The 16,583-nt window shown below is 56.5% G+C and overlaps 10 protein-coding genes across 10 annotated transcripts; 7 read left to right on the forward strand and 3 right to left on the reverse strand.

Annotated features, from left to right (window-relative positions):
• Positions 1-1,337: 1,337 nt before the first annotated feature.
• GNI_003500 (putative transmembrane protein) lies at positions 1,338-1,726 on the forward strand (the record flags this gene model as incomplete). Its single annotated transcript, XM_011130215.1, has 1 exon — positions 1,338-1,726. A coding segment is annotated over one exon (389 nt), but the record flags the coding sequence as incomplete, so codon positions are not given.
• A 647-nt stretch (positions 1,727-2,373) lies between these two features.
• On the forward strand, positions 2,374-2,604 carry GNI_003510 (putative transmembrane protein; the record flags this gene model as incomplete). The annotated part of the gene is made up of 1 exon (XM_011130216.1): positions 2,374-2,604. The coding sequence occupies one exon, from the start codon at positions 2,374-2,376 to the stop codon at positions 2,602-2,604; it is 231 nt and encodes a 76-aa protein (XP_011128518.1).
• Positions 2,605-2,754: 150 nt separating this feature from the next.
• On the reverse strand, positions 2,755-4,574 carry GNI_003520 (hypothetical protein; the record flags this gene model as incomplete). The annotated part of the gene is made up of 2 exons (XM_011130217.1): positions 2,755-4,464; positions 4,506-4,574. The coding sequence occupies 2 exons, from the start codon at positions 4,572-4,574 to the stop codon at positions 2,755-2,757; spliced, it is 1,779 nt and encodes a 592-aa protein (XP_011128519.1).
• A 351-nt stretch (positions 4,575-4,925) lies between these two features.
• Positions 4,926-5,519, forward strand: GNI_003530 (hypothetical protein; the record flags this gene model as incomplete). Its single annotated transcript, XM_011130218.1, has 1 exon — positions 4,926-5,519. The coding sequence occupies one exon, from the start codon at positions 4,926-4,928 to the stop codon at positions 5,517-5,519; it is 594 nt and encodes a 197-aa protein (XP_011128520.1).
• Positions 5,520-6,342: 823 nt separating this feature from the next.
• On the forward strand, positions 6,343-6,894 carry GNI_003540 (putative transmembrane protein; the record flags this gene model as incomplete). The annotated part of the gene is made up of 1 exon (XM_011130219.1): positions 6,343-6,894. One exon carries the CDS (start codon positions 6,343-6,345, stop codon positions 6,892-6,894), a length of 552 nt encoding a protein of 183 aa, XP_011128521.1.
• A 1,264-nt stretch (positions 6,895-8,158) lies between these two features.
• On the forward strand, positions 8,159-10,507 carry GNI_003550 (hypothetical protein; the record flags this gene model as incomplete). The annotated part of the gene is made up of 4 exons (XM_011130220.1): positions 8,159-9,080; positions 9,128-9,341; positions 9,637-10,261; positions 10,418-10,507. 4 exons carry the CDS (start codon positions 8,159-8,161, stop codon positions 10,505-10,507), a joined length of 1,851 nt encoding a protein of 616 aa, XP_011128522.1.
• A 475-nt stretch (positions 10,508-10,982) lies between these two features.
• Positions 10,983-12,251, forward strand: GNI_003560 (hypothetical protein; the record flags this gene model as incomplete). The annotated part of the gene is made up of 1 exon (XM_011130221.1): positions 10,983-12,251. One exon carries the CDS (start codon positions 10,983-10,985, stop codon positions 12,249-12,251), a length of 1,269 nt encoding a protein of 422 aa, XP_011128523.1.
• A 475-nt stretch (positions 12,252-12,726) lies between these two features.
• GNI_003570 (ubiquitin-60S ribosomal protein L40) lies at positions 12,727-13,131 on the reverse strand (the record flags this gene model as incomplete). Its single annotated transcript, XM_011130222.1, has 1 exon — positions 12,727-13,131. One exon carries the CDS (start codon positions 13,129-13,131, stop codon positions 12,727-12,729), a length of 405 nt encoding a protein of 134 aa, XP_011128524.1.
• A 123-nt stretch (positions 13,132-13,254) lies between these two features.
• GNI_003580 (hypothetical protein) lies at positions 13,255-15,546 on the forward strand (the record flags this gene model as incomplete). The annotated part of the gene is made up of 1 exon (XM_011130223.1): positions 13,255-15,546. The coding sequence occupies one exon, from the start codon at positions 13,255-13,257 to the stop codon at positions 15,544-15,546; it is 2,292 nt and encodes a 763-aa protein (XP_011128525.1).
• A 17-nt stretch (positions 15,547-15,563) lies between these two features.
• GNI_003590 (putative zinc finger protein) lies at positions 15,564-16,496 on the reverse strand (the record flags this gene model as incomplete). Its single annotated transcript, XM_011130224.1, has 1 exon — positions 15,564-16,496. One exon carries the CDS (start codon positions 16,494-16,496, stop codon positions 15,564-15,566), a length of 933 nt encoding a protein of 310 aa, XP_011128526.1.
• Positions 16,497-16,583: the final 87 nt, after the last annotated feature.

A 16,583-nucleotide genomic window follows, 5' to 3' on the forward strand; every position in this document is an offset into this window, starting at 1 on the left:
GGGGGTGGGGGTGATGGGTCATAGATGCACCGGAGGTTGTGAGGACCGGAGGTTGTGAGGACATACGGTCGCTTTGTTCTCTTCTGATGGTCCTTGGGTGATGATTTTGACGAGTTCGTCGAAATCTGGGTGCTGGACAATCTTGCTAAGCTCCCTGCCGAGAGCGGGCGGGAATGCTTCGTTGGGCGTGTTGCCAACAATTCGCGCTTGTACAATGGCGACTGTGCTTCTCTTTACAAGGCTAAAGGCAATATCGCGGATGCTAGCCATTATCATTTCGTCAGACAGAGGCGCATACTCCTCCCCTCCGGCTGCGGCGGGCGTCACCGCAGGTGGCTGACCGTCGGCCGAAGGTGCCTTGGACTCCTCCCGGGACTTTTCCTTGCGTCCGGAGGAACTACAGCAACAGGCCAGTTTCGAGAGGAACGACATTTAAAAATTAGGCAACAAATCTGCCTCGCGAGTTAACGGCAAAATTTGCCGACTTCAATTAACTTTAAGGAAACAACTACCCGGTCCAGATGCCCGACTACCCAGGGCGGATACCCAGACCAACTACCCATCCATTCACCCCTCAGTCATGCCCAGTCATGCCTCAGCATGTCTAGACTCCAGCAGCACCCCCCACGAAGCCTATGATAAAATCGATCCGGCATTCCTCCGGTGGGCTGCTCAGATTACCCGCCGTCCGTCGTGGACTACTCTACTATGTCGTCCTGCAGCGGTCCAGCCCTACAGCGGTCTAATCGTGAGGCGTCATAACACGCTATGCGGTGTGTCCGACCGAACCTCCTCGGATCCTAGTCCGCAAGTGCGCTATCAGTTCGCACACAGATCAAAATGCCAGAAACGCCCCAAACGGCTGAGTCAGATGGCGGCGAATATTTTAATCGGTCCGCGTACGGTCGTTTCATGTGCACCATTATGTGCAAAGCGACCAGTACGGATTCGTATGGTCACAGCGAAAATGTTCTTCTGTAATGACTTAACTGCTGCTAGGACTACAAACCCACCCCACGGGGCCACTGCGACTTCGGATGCCACTCTCAAGAGTACCGATCAAGTAATTTCAGTGCTGCCTGCTTGCTTGTTTGCCGGTTAGCTGGCTGGGACATCAGCAACACACAGAGCGGGAAGGAAGTTTTGGTTGTACGAGCGAGCGTGTAGGGAGCCTGAGCGGTAGGGAGCCTGAGTGGGTCCTTTTATAAAGGGAAGAAAGATGGGGTTGGTTCGGTGCGGGAAAATAGCGGTATTAGAGGTCGCGTGTTGGCGGGACACATCTGCGAGTGTCCTCCCTCAGCGGCGAGTGTGTGTTCCGAGCTTTGTGAGTCTGGTAGACGATGGACTTCCGAAGCGGGAAGTCCGTCAAGACAACCATTCAAGTCATCACCCCGAGTTGGCGGCGGGATTCAAACGCAGGGGCCGTCGCGGACCGTGTTTGGCTACGGAAGGGGTTTCAGGTCGCATCGCCGGCGTTTCGTCTCTCCGTGCCAAGAGTTCTACGCTGGTCGCCAGCACAACCCCCCAAACCGGGGCCGCCACCGCCGCTGAGATGCCGGCCGATAATCTGTGGCTGACGGTCGGATCCACGGTGGCCAGCGGGGGCGTCATCGCCTGTCTCCTCGTCGGTGCCTACAAACGCGAGCATAGACTCTCAGTCGACCGACGCAAGGACTCCATTGACTATCTCATGTCTGACGGAGACCTGAGCGAGGATGAGAAGTAGGCCAACGCGATCATGTCCAAGTGCTCTCGACCAATTTGCGTGAGTCGAGGCATGCTGGGCTAAACCAGGTCTGGATCAGGTCAAGCCGGCCGGGTTGGCCAGGCCGGACGGCACCAATCATTGCGACCGTTTGTTTTATAACAAACTATTTGCTGCCTTATTGCGGAAGGCACTCACTGTTCGTTCTGGAAAAGGAGGGAGACAGGGGTGGCTTACGTACATATGCACGGGTCGGGTGGGGTTGGTAACGAAGGCCGGGCGGGGTCGGTACAGAATTTTAACTCCTCAATGTAGGACGGAGGTTGGGAAGAGTCCTTTAGCGTGCCGGTAGGTGTAGCACAGCCGACGGATGGGTAGCGAACTGAGCCTGAGCTGACCTTCACTGTCCCCAATAGACTGCCGACGGCGCCGACAGAGGTCCCGGAGCCGCAGGTGATATATGAGCCGCGTACGCCCCGAGTGGTGTGTCCCCAAGAGCCGGCTGCACTTATTGCGCATGAAGCAGGCACTGGCCGACAGACCCCCTGTGCCCAGACCCACGGCCTCTAGGTATCGGGCACGAGGCAGAGGAGGCCCTTGCCTAACGCCCAGCTTCGGCACGGGCTGTACGCCCTGCAGCTGTGAGGATACACTCGTCATAGACCAGGATGTCGCTGACAACCAATGGAACGTACTCAGCTGGTCCGTTGGGCCTCATTGTCGGCTTCATCCTCGGCTACCACCGCCACGAGCAAAACATGAGACGCCGACGAGTCCGTATAGACTCCATCGACTCCTCAGGCACCGGATATGACCACGTCGCCGAATATGATCTCACCAGCTACGGCTCACAAACAACAGCTCATCAACCGGGCTACGAGCCTAGGTCGCTCATCTAGGCGCCTACCTGATGCCTCTAGCGCGTCATGTCAGCTAGCTAGCGCATCCTTGTATAAGTGCAGAAAGTTTTTTCCGATATGAACGTTTGTTTCATCGACAATGAGCAGCGCTCATTCTTGGATGGAGTGTCCTCGAGTGATGGTTGACGCTTATACGAAAAACTTTTTGGTGATTGCGGAGAGCGCCGTCGCTTTCTCCATACATTTCAGGTGCCGGTCGAGAAGCTCTGAAGCTCGCGAGAGCACCTCAACGACTTGTTCGTCTTGCGTATCTCGGATCCAGGGTTGGTTATGTTGTATGAGCTGGAACAGGACGATGAACAGGACGTCTTGACACCAGAAGAGGTCGCCTTCTAAGTTGTCTAGAAGTCCGATAACAGCCTGGATGAACTGTTGATTGGTTAGGCCGGTAGCGGCGCGATGGAGGTTGCCGGCTTCAATAAGTGCTTCCAGTATGCGTACGTTTTCTTTTCGTCGTTTATTTTTGTATGCGAGTGAGTGTAGATCGCCATTTTCCGCCATGTCGGGTACGGCTTCGCAGGCATAGCAGAGCGCAGAGGTGTACTGGTGGGTGCGCATGAACTTCTCGGCCTTGGCGGAGACCCAGGGGTGGCCGTCGCTGACTCGTAGTTGGTGTGTGCGGCAATCATCACACTCTTCGCTCGGATCCGATTTCTTGCCGCATCGACACCTCCATTGGACACCTCGGGCGCGACCGGGTCGATAACGCGGTCGCACACGCACCTGGTCCACACGCACGTCTCCATCAACTGCGCTGCTGCCCAGGAATTTGCTTTCTGCGTCGCCCACGCACGCCAGCAATACTTGCCGCGCATCCACGCGTTGCAGTAACTCCCAACCCATCCGGCCCAGCCGCGTAACTTTCACCGTCCCGTCAGCCGAAGATGTGACCGCGCGCAAGCCGTCCGTCGAATCCACAACTTTCAGATCCGTAATCCTCTGCAAGTGAATCACATGGCGCGCAACCACCGGGCCTTCGTCCTGATCCGGCGCCGCCATGACTTCGTCCACTGCGGCTTCCACCGCCGCGGCTGTAGAAGGGGAGAGGTCGTCCAGCAAGATGTTAACGGCATTGTCCTGACTGGCAAACAGCACACCACTTCCGGACGGAGCCACGGCGTCGCTAATCGACGTTGTTTCGGGGCCAGGCTCTGGAACGAGCCTGTGGACCAGACGCGTAATACCAGGGGAAGTGGCCTGAGTAGTATCCATTGCCTGACCGCTCCGACTTGCTCGGTCCCCAGGGATGACGGTGCACGACTGGAGCAGCTTAACTGTCCCCCATTCGTCATCGTGCGTGTTCTGGGGCGGATGGTACATGTACTTGCGGATGCAGCCGTCTGAAAAACCCACGAAGAAGGTGTAGGGCTCAGTGGAATGGGCGGCCACCGAGATGGGCTCCGCTGTGGCCAGCTCATGGACAACGGCGACGGGGTCTTGATCTTTGGCCAGGTCCCAGACACACAGTCGCCGTTGCGAACAGACGGAGACGACGTGTGTCCGAACTCCGAGAAATTCACACGCGACAATCTTTCCAGTGTGTCGCTTCCACCATCGAATCGGCTCTCGGATATCCTCGACTCGCAGTATACCCAGTAGGCCGTCGATGCATCCGACCGCAACCAGCTTTCCGTCATCTCGTGGCGAAAGGGCCGACAACGAGGTCTTGAAGCCGGCAAACTGCCGCTCCGTCTTGGTCTCGAAATCCACGAAAAACAACAGAGATCCGTCAGCAAACACCAGACTCTGCGTCACATAATCCTCCGCAAATTCCACACTGCGCTGCTCTATTATGTGCATCGCCTCCACACCACTCCGTGCTCGACATTGTATATATGGCTAAGAAATACAAGAATAACCCCTCATGAATTTTTGCCTACCTTGTACTCTGCGCAAGCTTGTGTCACATTTTGCAGGTAAAGAGCGCACTCGCCCGGGACCCGTATCATTGTGTTTTAAGAGAAAAAAATCCGCCCGAGAGATGCCTGCCTGGGGGGTCGAAATCCACAAATATGAAAGTATGGCCCAGAAGCGCGGCGATTCTCAGCACCAACGCCAGCAAATTTTACGTCATCGATTTTAAAGACTTGCGATCCGCGCACACGCGTGTGCACACGCGCGCGTGCGCGCGCTCTCGAGGGCAGAAACGTTTGGGGTAATCTTTCCATCGGTCTAACTTCAACTTAGAGGACAAAGTCTTTGTATATGGAATAGTTAAAGGCTTGGATTTCGAGAGGTGCGAAGCATCGTCGCTGGAGATAGGGGAGCAAAACAATCAGGTTATATCAGGGTATGAGCTCATGTTAGATCATTGGTGTTGGGGAACTAAATCCTATCGACCGGACCTTGAATTACGGCGGAAACAACTTCCTCCGGTGGTACTCCCGACGGCGAACGCGCGCGTGTTTGCTATATCGAACGCGCTGGATATAGAGCAAGACCCAGGGAAATATAAGTGTCAGTTGTATTTGCCTCTTACGTTGCCTCCGACGGTACGACGAAAAAACTTTAGTTATGACTATATTCTAGCGATTGCAAATAAGCAGCCGGATAGTAAGAGGCGAGATGGCACGCAGCGCGACAGCAAAAAGACGCCTGGGGAAGCAACGAACCTCGAGCTTAAGGGGAGGCCGTTGACGACGAATTCTCTGTCCAGGTCTTTTGGAGAAGACTCTGTGCTGGAAGACAACTTCAGCGGCAGCAAACAATGCTCATTAACTCTGAAGGTTGAGCCTTCCCTGGCACTTCTCGCTCCATTAACGGAATGGATTCCTACTTTTGTCAAGTACCGGGATCTGAGCAAAGCCTTGCTACCTCCCCCACCCATATTCCCGCCCCTACCCAACCGACCGGGCACTCCCAGCTCCCTCGCACTCGATCCGAGACTTACCTAAGGTGAAGGATTACCAGTCGAAAAGTCGGCGGCTGATTGACCCGGAGCGCGAGGCTGCACGCCAGCTTGCCAGTTGGTCTTTGGTCATTTTACAAGTTCCCTGTGAACATTGCCATATGGGGAATTCTCATTGTGTTCGTAAGTTAGGAGAGCGTTCCATCCATCGACCCGTCGGAAGGGTTTTCTTGGATAGATGACAACGACAAACTACGCAGTATCCTCCCGAGCTAGCTGGGTGTGGTTGGAACGGGTTGGGACTGACCGAGTGTCAGCGGCGTTTCAGGTCGCGTCGCCGGCGTTTCGTCTCTCCGTGCGATGCTGGTCGCCAGCACAACCCCCCAGACCGGAATCGCCATTGCCGCTGAGATGCCGGCCGATAATCTGTGGTTGACTATCGGATCCACGGTGGCCAGCGGGGGCGTCATCGCCTGTCTCCTCGTCGGTGCCTACAAACGCGAGCATAGACTCTCAGTCGACCGACGCAAGGACTCCATTGACTATCTCATGTCTGACGGAGACCTGTGCGAGGATGAGAAGTAGGCCAACGCGATCATGTCCAAGTGCTCTCGACCAATTTGCGTGAGTCGAGGCATGCTGGACTAAACCAGGTCTGGACCAGGTCAAGCCGGCCGGGTTGGCCAGGCCGGACGGCACCAATCACCGCGGCCGTTTGTTTTATAACAAACTATTTGCTGCCTTATTGCGGAAGGCACTCACTGTTCGTTCTGGAAAAGGAGGGAGATAGGGGTGGGGCTTACGTACATATGCACGGGTCGGGTGGGGTTGGTAACGAAGGCCGGTCGGTACAGAATTTTAATTCCTCAATGTGGGACGGAGGTTGGGAAGAGTCCTTTAGCGTGCCAGTAGGTGTAGGACAGTCGACGGATAGGTACCAAACTGAGCCTGAGCTGACCTTCACTGTCCCGAATAAACTGCCGACGGCGCCGACAGAGATCCCGGAGCCGCAGGTGATATATGAGCCGCGTACGCCTCGAGTGATGAGTCCCCAAGAGCTTGACCGGCTGCACTTATTGCGCATGAAGCAAGCACTGGCCGACAGACCCCCTGCGCCCAGACCCACGGTCTCTACGTATCGGGCACGAGGTAGAGGAGGCCCTTGCCTAGCGCCTAGCTTCGGCGCGGGCTGTACGCCCTGCAGCTGTGAGGATACACTCGTCATAGACCAGGATGTCGCTGACAACCAATGGAACGTGCTCGGCTGGTCCGTTGCCACCGCCGGCCTCATTGTCGGCTTCATCCTCGGCTACCACCGCCACGAGCAAAACAGACGCCGACGAGCCCGTATAGACTCCATCGACTATGTCTCCTCAGACACCGAATATGACAACGATGATCTCACCAGCTACGGCTCATAAGCAACGGCTCATCACCACCCCGTCAATCGGGGCTACACCTAGGTTGCTCATCTAGGCGCCTATCTGCATAAATGATGCGTCATGTCAGCTAGCTAGCGCACCCTTGTATAAATCTAGAAAGTTTTTTTCTATACGGACTTTTCATCGACAATGAGTGCTCGTTCTTGGATGAGTGTCCTCGAGTGATGGTTGGTTCCTTTGACGCTTATACGAAAAACTTTTTGGTGATTGCGGAGAGTGCCGTCGATACACTTCAGGTGTCAGTCGAGAAGCTCTCTCTGCATCCGAGTGAATGTAGATCGCCATTTTCCGCCATGTCGGGTACGGCTTCGCAGGCATAGCGGAGCGCAGAGGTGTACTGGTGGGTACGCATGAGCTTCTCGGCCTTGGGGGAGGCCCAGGGGTGGCCGTCGCCAACTCGTAGTTGGTGTGCGCGGCACTCTTCGCTCGGATCCGATTTCTTGCCGCACCTTCTCCTGACTGGCAAACAGCACGCCACTTCCGGACCGAGCCCCGGCGTCGCAAATCGGCGTTGTTTCAGGACCAGTCTCCGGAACGAGTTTGTGGACCAGACGCGTAATACCAGGGGAAGTGGCCTGAGTAGTATCTATTGCCTGACCGCTCCGACTTGCTCGGTCCCCAGGGATGACGGTGCACGACTGGAGCAGCTTAACTGTCCCCCATTCGTCATCGTGCGTGTTCTGGGGGGGATGGTACATGTACTTGCGGATGCAGCCGTCCGAAAAACCGACGAAAAAGGCGTAGGGCTCAGTGGAATGGGCGGCCACCGAGATGGGCTCCGCCGTGGCAGTTCATGGACCACTGCGACGGGGTCTTGGTCTTTGGCCAGGCCCCAGACACACAGTCGCCGTTGCGAACAGACGGAGGCGCCAATCTTTCCAGTGTGTCGCTTCCACCATCGAATCGGCTCTCGGATATCCTCGACTCGCAGTATACCCAGTAGGCCGTCGATGCATTCGACCGCAACCAGCTTTCCGTGTCACATTTTGCAGGTAAAGAGCGCACTCGCCCGGGACCCGTATCAGTGTATTTTAAGAGGAAAAAATCCGGCCGAGAGATGCCTGTTTGGGGGTCGAAATCCACAAATATGAAAGCGCGGCCCCGAAGCGCGGCGATTCTCAGCACCAACGCCAGCAAATTTTACGTCATCGATTTTAAAGACTTGCGATCCGCGCACACGCGTGTGCACACGCGCGCGTGCGCGCGCTATCAAACGTTTTGGGTAAAGGCACCGATTTTTCACATGCCTCGGGGCGGGCAGGTGTTATCTTTCCATCAGTCCAACTTCAACTTAGGGGACCGAGTCTTTGTATATGGAATAGTTAAAGGCTTGGATGTCGAGAGGTGCGAAGCATCGTCGCTGGAGATAGGCGAGCAAAACAATCAGGTTATATCAGGGTATGAGCTCATGTTAGATCATTGGTGTTGGGGAACTAAATCCTATCGACCGGACCTTGAATTACGGCGGAAACAGCTTCCTCCGGTGGTACTCCCGACGGCGAACGCGCGCGTGTTTGCTATATCGAACGCGCTGGATATCGAGCAAGACCCCGGGAAATATAAGTGTCAGTTGTATTTGCCTCTTACGTTGCCTCCGACGGTACGACGGAAAAACTTTAGTTATGACTATATTCTAGCGATTGCAAATAAGCAGCCGGATAGTAAGAGGCGAGATGACAGCAAAAAGACGCCTGGGGAAGCAACGAACCTCGAGCTTAACGGGAGACCGTTGACGACGAATTCTCCGTCCAGGTCTTTTGGAGAAGACTCTATGCCGGAAGATAACTTCAGCGGCAGCAAACAATGCGCATTAACTCTGAAGGTTGAGCCTTCCCTGGCACTTTTCGCTCCATTAACGGAATGGATTCCTACTTTTGTCAAGTACCGGGATCTGAGCAAAGCCTTGTTACCTCCCCCACCCATATTCCCGCCCCTACCTAGCCGGCCAGGCACTCCCAGCTCCCTCGCACTATCCTGGGACCTCGGAGCTTGTTATACAAGCGGAGTTCCGGTCTCTCTGCCAATGGTCGGATGGAAGGTGGGAGATATTGAACCAATCCACGAATTTCGAATGAACAAGGAAAAAGCAGATGTACCTAACCCCCCTCCCCCTCCCCACTATATCTTCCCCACTATATCTCCCCCTCCCCACTATCTCAACATTTGTAGATAGGAATGGGCTTTTTGCGATGGCTCTGCTTTATTTCATTAGACTTGTCTACACCCATTTCTTCCGAGCCGAAGCTTGCTGACCACATGACTCCAAGTGGCGTGAAGCCCACGATCCTTCAGCATTACTTGAGGGATAGTGATGCATCCATCAGTTCTCTTCGACAGACCATCAATCGACGAGCGCCTAAACGGCACGTAAACGAAAAGGCGGTCTCGCTGACTGGGTCTTTGTCCAAGGGCTTTAATACCAAGAAGTAAGTATGACCCTCCAGGGATCGACCACTTGACCTTCCAACGATCGACCACTTGACCTTCTAAGAATCGACCACTTGACCTTCCAAGGATCGACCACTTGACCCTCCGGCACCACCACCGCCAAGGTTCCCTGAGCTTCCCTGAGTGCTTTACTTGCAGGTTAGTTTCGGTCTTGAGTTGGACGAACTTGGTGCGAGGAAAGCAGTTCGTATCGTCGTTTGAAGCGGGTGGGGAGTTCCGGCCGCGGATAACAAGAGTGTATCGTATATCTGTGGATGGCTGTCATTTGGGTAGCTTGCAGTTATCGGGGGTTAGTCCATGTGAGCCGATCCGAGACTTACCTAAGGTGAAGGATTACCAGTCGGAAAGTCGGCGGCTGATTGACCCGGAGCGCGAGCCTATGTGGTTGGAGACAAGTGTGGGCGATACTTTGTTTGTGCATCTAGATTTGTCCGAGTCGACATTGGCTGTCGTCGAGCTGTCTGTGAGGTTGGTACGATACACACGTATCTATCAACCCCCATTAACACCTCCAGAGGCACTGGCTTGGATTCGGCGACGCAATGCACTAGTTAGGACCGCACCCGGGGGCGAGCGGAGGAACCCACCTGGCCTTAGTTGGCTAGACTTCCGGTCCTTCGACCACATGGCTGCTGTTGACACCACCCTCACCCTTCAGTCCACCACTACTGAAACCGTCGCCGAGGTTCACGCCTGCGTTAACCAGACTTGCCTCGCCGTCACGCCCCTTACCATACCCTCTCACCTAGAACCATCTTTCCGCCACGACCGCGTCGGAGTCAGCTACGAAATACAAGTCGACTTCACCTGCCTCGCCCGGCATGGCGTCGTGCTCGACCTCGCCTCACGCTGCGAGAACGGGCACGTCCCGCTAGTCACCATCAACGGCCCACTTCCCGTACGCACCCTACCCCTTCCTTACCCCAACCCGCCCACCCCCTTCCTTACCCGCACGCGGGTTCGATTCCCGCACGCGGGTTCGATTCCCGCACGCGGGTTCGATTCCCGCACGCGGGTTCGATTCCCCATGGTGATGAACATCCGTCTTTTGCAGCCCCGGTACATGAACAAGGTGACGTGGTGCAACACCGTGGTCCTCAAGACCCTCGAGCCGCTCGAGTCCAGCAGTGCCTTCGAGAAATAGTCCGCTATTTTTATGCATCCTAACTGGCGAAATGGCTGGCACGGTAAGTGTGCGAACACACACCCACAACCGGACCACACTTCACGACCGATTTACGCAGGAAATGGTATGATGCCTCCAGGGCACATGATGCAGCCTGGCGGGCCGACGAGCATGTCTCCAGCCAGCGGCCCGCGGTCTTCCGATAATCCAGGATCGAGGACTACCGACTACCCAATGATGATGCCGGGAGGGCAGGCGTCTGGTGGACCCGGGCCTGGAGGGCAAGGACACGGCGGCCAAGGCCCTGGTATGGGGCAGCCCATGGGTATGCATATGGCTTCTGGTGGCGGGAACCCAATGGGCCCAGGCGGGCCCATGGGTCAAGGAGGGCCAATGGGCCCCGGCGGCCCGATGGGTCAAGGAGGGGCATTGGGTCCAGGCGGCCCGATGGGCCCGATGGGTCCCGGAGGGCCGATCGGGTCCCGGGGGGCCGATGGGTCCCGGAGGGCCGATGGGTCCCGGGGGGCCGATGGGTCCTGGAGGGCCGATGGGTCCTGGAGGGCCGATGGGTCCTGGTGGAATGCCGCGGTCGGTGATGATGCCGCTTCGACCGATGAACATGCCACCGATGATGGGATCGCCGGTGATGTGTATGCCACCACATGGGATGCCTCCACATGGGATGCCTCCGCATGGGATGCCTCCACACGGTATGGGCCCACATGGCATGGCGCCGCATGGCATGGGCCCGCACGGCATGGGTCCTGTGCCGATGGGTGTGATGCCGCGGGGTATGATGCCGCCTGGTATGATGCCTCCTCCGGGTATGATGCCTCCGGGTATGATGCCGACACCACGGTTGATGGGGCGACCGGGGTCGGTGGCGGAGGTGCAGGCAGCGACGGAGGCGTTGCGAGAGCCGTTGAATGCGGAGGTGCCGGCTTTCAGTTTTCTGGAGGGTAAGACGGCGGCTGACCGTCAGGTGTGGTGGTTGAATGAGCAGGCGGTGGAGGTGCCACGGGCGGCATTGTCTCGTTTCGTGTTAGCTGTGTTGCGTCGATTGTACATGTCTTACCGACCGGCTGACGGGTTGTCGCACAGTGCGGTGCGGGAGACGGCTCGGCGTATGTTCGCGGCATTGCAGGGTGCGGCAGCGGGACAGCGTGAGTTGTTGCGACGTGAGCCGTTGTTCAGGCGTCCATTTGGACATGTGGATGCGAACGCGGCGTCGGCAGACTGGGCGTTCTGTACCCTGGCGCCCTTCGACGAAGAAGCCATGTGGGGCCCGAGGGGCAGCGGCGACGGCTCGCTCAAACTTTTGCTGGAGGCTGAGTCCGAAGGCGATGAAGGTCGCGATGATGGCTGGGCCTTCACAGAACGTATTCTCAACAAGGCCGTCTGTGACTTTGGCGGCCCACTCGGTATCAAGGCCGTCCGCAGGTCCGGACTCGGATCTGACGCAGCCACCCTCGTCGCCATCCTCGCATCCGTGTTCAAAAACAGGGTCAACCGAATACTCTACCTTTGCGAACAGGCCGGTAACTGTGACTGGTCAACCGTTGAGTCCTGTCTCGTCTCTGACATCGTGCGTAACGAACTCCTCTTCGGCACCGACCTCACCGACATTCAACTCGAAGATGAAACACAAAGCGTCAACACCAACAATGCAACCAGCGGCAATGCCAATGGGAGTGCTAATGCCAACGCCAGCGGCAATGCCAACAAGAACAAAAGACAGTCCACCGACCCCGGCGCCGGTTGACGACGATGAATATTTGCGACAAGCGGCGTGCGATAAGCGGCGAGCGATAAGCGGCGAGCGATAAGCGGCGAGCGATAAGCGGCGAGCGACAAGCGGCGAGCGATAAGCGGCGAGCGACAAGCGGCGAGCGATAAGCGGCGAGCGACAAGCGGCGAGCGACAAGCGGGGAGAAGTAGTTTGCAGTGACAGTGACGAACGTGCACCAGCCCTAGCGCCAGAGCCAGCGCCAGAGCTAGCGCCAGGCAAGCGTCATCTCTGCCTCCGCGGAGGAGTGGTCGTTGAAGATCAGTTAGCTCAGAGGCCACTATAAAACTCGACGACACAGCCGAACGGCTGGAAGCGGGTTCGAGTGAGCGGGTGTCTTGGCGTGGCCTCTCGCATGTGGCACGCCATCCATCAATTTCACGAAGGCTGTACGGACAAAGATTCTGCGTCTGGGTACGACGTGTAGTGAGTGAGGTTTGTGCAAAAAGATTTAGCCCTTTACGTCCTTAAGCTTCTTCTTGGGTCTGAGCTGGGAGGAGTGGCCGCAGGCCTTCTTGCGGCAGTTGGTTGCCTTGGGGTGAAGTCTGGCGTAGCATTTGCGGCAAATCATTTTTTCGCAGTTGTACTTGCGAGCCAGTTGGGCGAGGGTGGGCTCAATCTTGACACCACCGCCTCTGAGTCTGAGGACAAGGTGGATGGTAGACTCCTTCTGGATGTTGTAATCCGAAAGAGTGCGGCCATCATCCAATTGTTTGCCGGCGAATATCAAGCGCTGTTGATCCGGAGGAATGCCTTCCTTATCCTGAATCTTGGCCTTAACGGTCTCGATAGAGTCGGTGGGCTCAACCTCCAGCGTCAAGGTCTTACCCGTCAGAGTCTTGACGAATATCTGCATGGGTCAGACGAGCTATTTTTTTCCGACAAAAAAAGCGCACTGTAGACACAACGTCAGCGTCCTAGCAACTAACTCTGCTCTGCCGTGACACCCCCCCCCCCACACCCATTTTTGTTGGGGGCCATGGCTCTCAGCCAATACAATAACAGTCAGCAATGGGATAAGCTCGCGAACCTGGACAGAGAAAAGCACTACTACAACCTCCTACACGACGACCAAGAACCGGGGAACGGAGAACACGACGTCCCGTCAAGAAACCTTCCAGCGGGAGACCATCCAGCGGGAGACCACAATCCGGTGGAGGATGAAGGAAACACCGTTGATAACACATCACTGCAGACGACCAGTGAGGAGCGGCTGGCCCCGAGGGCGGCTGAGACTCGAACCCAGTCCTTGGCGGTTGGGTACGGTCTGGACGATGTCGACATTGCGGCCGGCATGCCGAGACTTCGTCTACACGGGCTGCAGACCCCCGCCCACCCGGAGGGGCGGAGCTTGGCGGTCAACAACGGCCTCGGGAACACTCAGCAAGGGCACCCTCAACAGACAGGCACTCAACAGGGGGGCACAGGGACCCCGCAACCAGAACGGACGCCGGAGTACTCTTCGCATGCGATTCGGAATCCGGCGCCGGGGCACGTAGAGTTAGGTCACTCGACACCCGGTCTTTCGCGACGACCGGCGGACTACGCGTTCGGTGTAACTCAGGAGGACGAAATGGGGTTCGACCAAGTGATCAACGACCCAATGGGAGGCAACCAAATAGAAGGCGACCAAATGGGGGCGGAGTGGCAGCGGGCCCGAGGCTTCCTTTCGAGGACGGGGTTGGACGACCGGCTCTACCCCGACCGCTGTTTCCGGCGGCGGCGCCTGGAACCCCAGCCGCGCGAGCGTGTCGTGTTCGATCGCACGCATACTTTGCTGGACACCCCGAGGCGTCGCGGGCGCCCCACGAGTGCGCCGGAACATAGCGACCGGGACCTACCGCCACGTTTGGAACTGGCGCGTCTAGGATCGCCGGGTCGCGAACTGCCAATGCGGGAAGAGGGACCCGAAGCGCCCCGCAACCGGCTGTTACAACCGAACCAGAAACGCCGACGCGTGCCCACTTCCGAACCCGCTTGGATCAGCCCCACAGACGGCGTTGCTGACTGGGGCACCCGCCACATGCTGTGTTTGGTACAACATCCGAAGACCTGGGAGCAGCCAGAGAGTGGGGCAGCTATTAACTCAGAAGGTGGTAACTCTGAAGGTGGTAACTCTGACGGTGGTAAGTCTGAAGGTGGTAAGTCTGAAGGTGGTAACTCTGAAGGTGGTAACTCAGAAGGTCATGTTCCAATAAAGTCCGCCTCTGGTCGCGGAATGTTGGACACACCCATTTGGGATAGGCCTCAGGGTCGCCGGCAGTCGTGGGAGGACTCTTCTTCCGAGGAGGCGGATCGGAGCTGGGAGTCGGAGACGGTTCTGGTTCACCCGCGTTTGGTGGGAGGAATGGTCCAGCACAAGGACGAGCGGTGGCCGTTGGGGATTGTGTATGATCAGTGGGCGAGGATAACAAATGCGCGGCCGGAGAACCCGAAGGAGTATAGCCGGTTCTGCCTCCTTGGATTCGGTACTGAACCGGATTATGGCTTGAAATCTTCTAGAAGGAACTTCGACTCATGGATACAGGGGAGGAAAGAACGTGGCTACTGCGACTGGGATTGGCTGATGAGGTCGACCTGCGCGTCCGCCCTGAACAGGCGTCAGGAAGGTATCTTGGAAGGATACCCTCTATGCGGCGGTGTCGTGGAAGGATTGGGCGAACAAGGTACCCTCCTCAAGGATGAACAACGCACTGCCCGGGATGAAGTCACGCGGAGTCGTCTCCACAACGAATCTTATAAGGTGGGTCCAAGAGAAGTTGGTGAGCAGGCTTTTGCAAGCCGGAATCCGCGCCTGCTTCCTTGGCGGGTGCAGCGTGACGCATTGCCACCCGTACCAAGATGCACGCGAGAGTTGCAGGCTGAGATGGAGCCATTCGCAACTGATCTAGATACGCCGATTCCGCAGCCACCGATTCCGGAGCAAGAAGATCCACGCGGACGTTGGTCTTGGTATGACACGATGCTGTTCATCCGAAATTTGAATATAGTAAAGGTACCCAACGGCCAATGGAAGTTGATATCTTGGCTTATGTTCGATCGGAAGACGAATCGTCAGTGCAGAGATAAATTTGTGAATTTGATAAAGCGAAGTCTGCTGGCGAAAAATGAAAGCGGCCAGTTCGTACTGCTTAAGGATCCCGACCCATCAGTAGCCATCAAAAGTTACAGTCCAAGTGGGGGCAACACTTTGTATAACCGAACACGTCGTAGACAGTCCTCCCGTCCATCGTCAGAGTCCCCTCAAAACACAAACCAAGAAATTGACTGAGCATGGTGATTTTTGCACTATATAGTGCGTATACTGTCGTCGGACCCCGGATTATTGAAGTCATTGAGATAATTTGTATCGTGTATGGCCTTAAGTGCAACCAGAAGTTGTTGCTCGTACGTTTGAATTTCATCTTGAAGGAGCATGACCCTTACTCCTTGGCGCATCATCGCGAGACCGTGTATTCTAGTGCCCATGCGATGCCTGTTGGATTCCCATCGTCGATAAGCTGTCAAGTCGTGGGACTTCTTGCAAATCTGCGTACATCGTTTGCCAGAAAGTGCGATCGGACAAATCGGAAATTCGCCGTCCGTTCTGGCACCGCTCAACAGCTCTCGCCTCCGCTGGTTGTAAACTTTGACATATTTATTGAAAGATGGAAATACTTTGTACGCGGGTTTGGAGGAGTGTTTGGACTTAGCATCCAAGCCGGCCTCGCTTCGGAGCGTCTTCTCCAGCACGCTAAGTTCACACGAACCTTCAGACAAGACTCTTTCCCGCTCGTCAGCGGAAAATTGACCGTTTACCGCACGCGCGCGCTTTCGCGCACGCAACCATAATTCTGTCTCAGTCGGACTTTCAGCCAATTTCTTGCCACTGGCGTCCGTTATATGAGCTATCTTGTGTGCCAGCAACGCGTCCGGTGGGCCACTCCAGCTGCACCGTTCGAAGTCGCAGTAAACGTGATCTTCGGCTTCGTGATACTCCAGCAACTCGGCTGTCCGGAAACTGCGGTCGCAGACTTCGCAATACCCACCCCTACTCTCCTCGCGGGAGTCGTGAACAAACTCGGGCGCGGTCGGCGGTGGCGGAGGGTCCAGGTCAGTCACTCCGATCAACGACGGGACTGCTGTCTCTGGCGGCGGCGGCGGCGGCGCCTGTTGCTGGGTGAAAGCGGACTGTTGGAACTGCACCTGGCCGTAGCCAACCGCCCCCTGGTTTGTTCCCATCTCGTGAACAACTGGACACGAAGTTTGCCGCACACGAACTGACTCTGGAAACCGCAGCGGAGGAGGCGGCGGCGGGGGCGGAGCCGC

This window comes from Gregarina niphandrodes, assembly GCF_000223845.1.
Source record: "Gregarina niphandrodes unplaced genomic scaffold scaffold00001, whole genome shotgun sequence".
Classification (NCBI taxonomy): Eukaryota; Apicomplexa; class Conoidasida; order Eugregarinorida; family Gregarinidae; genus Gregarina; species Gregarina niphandrodes.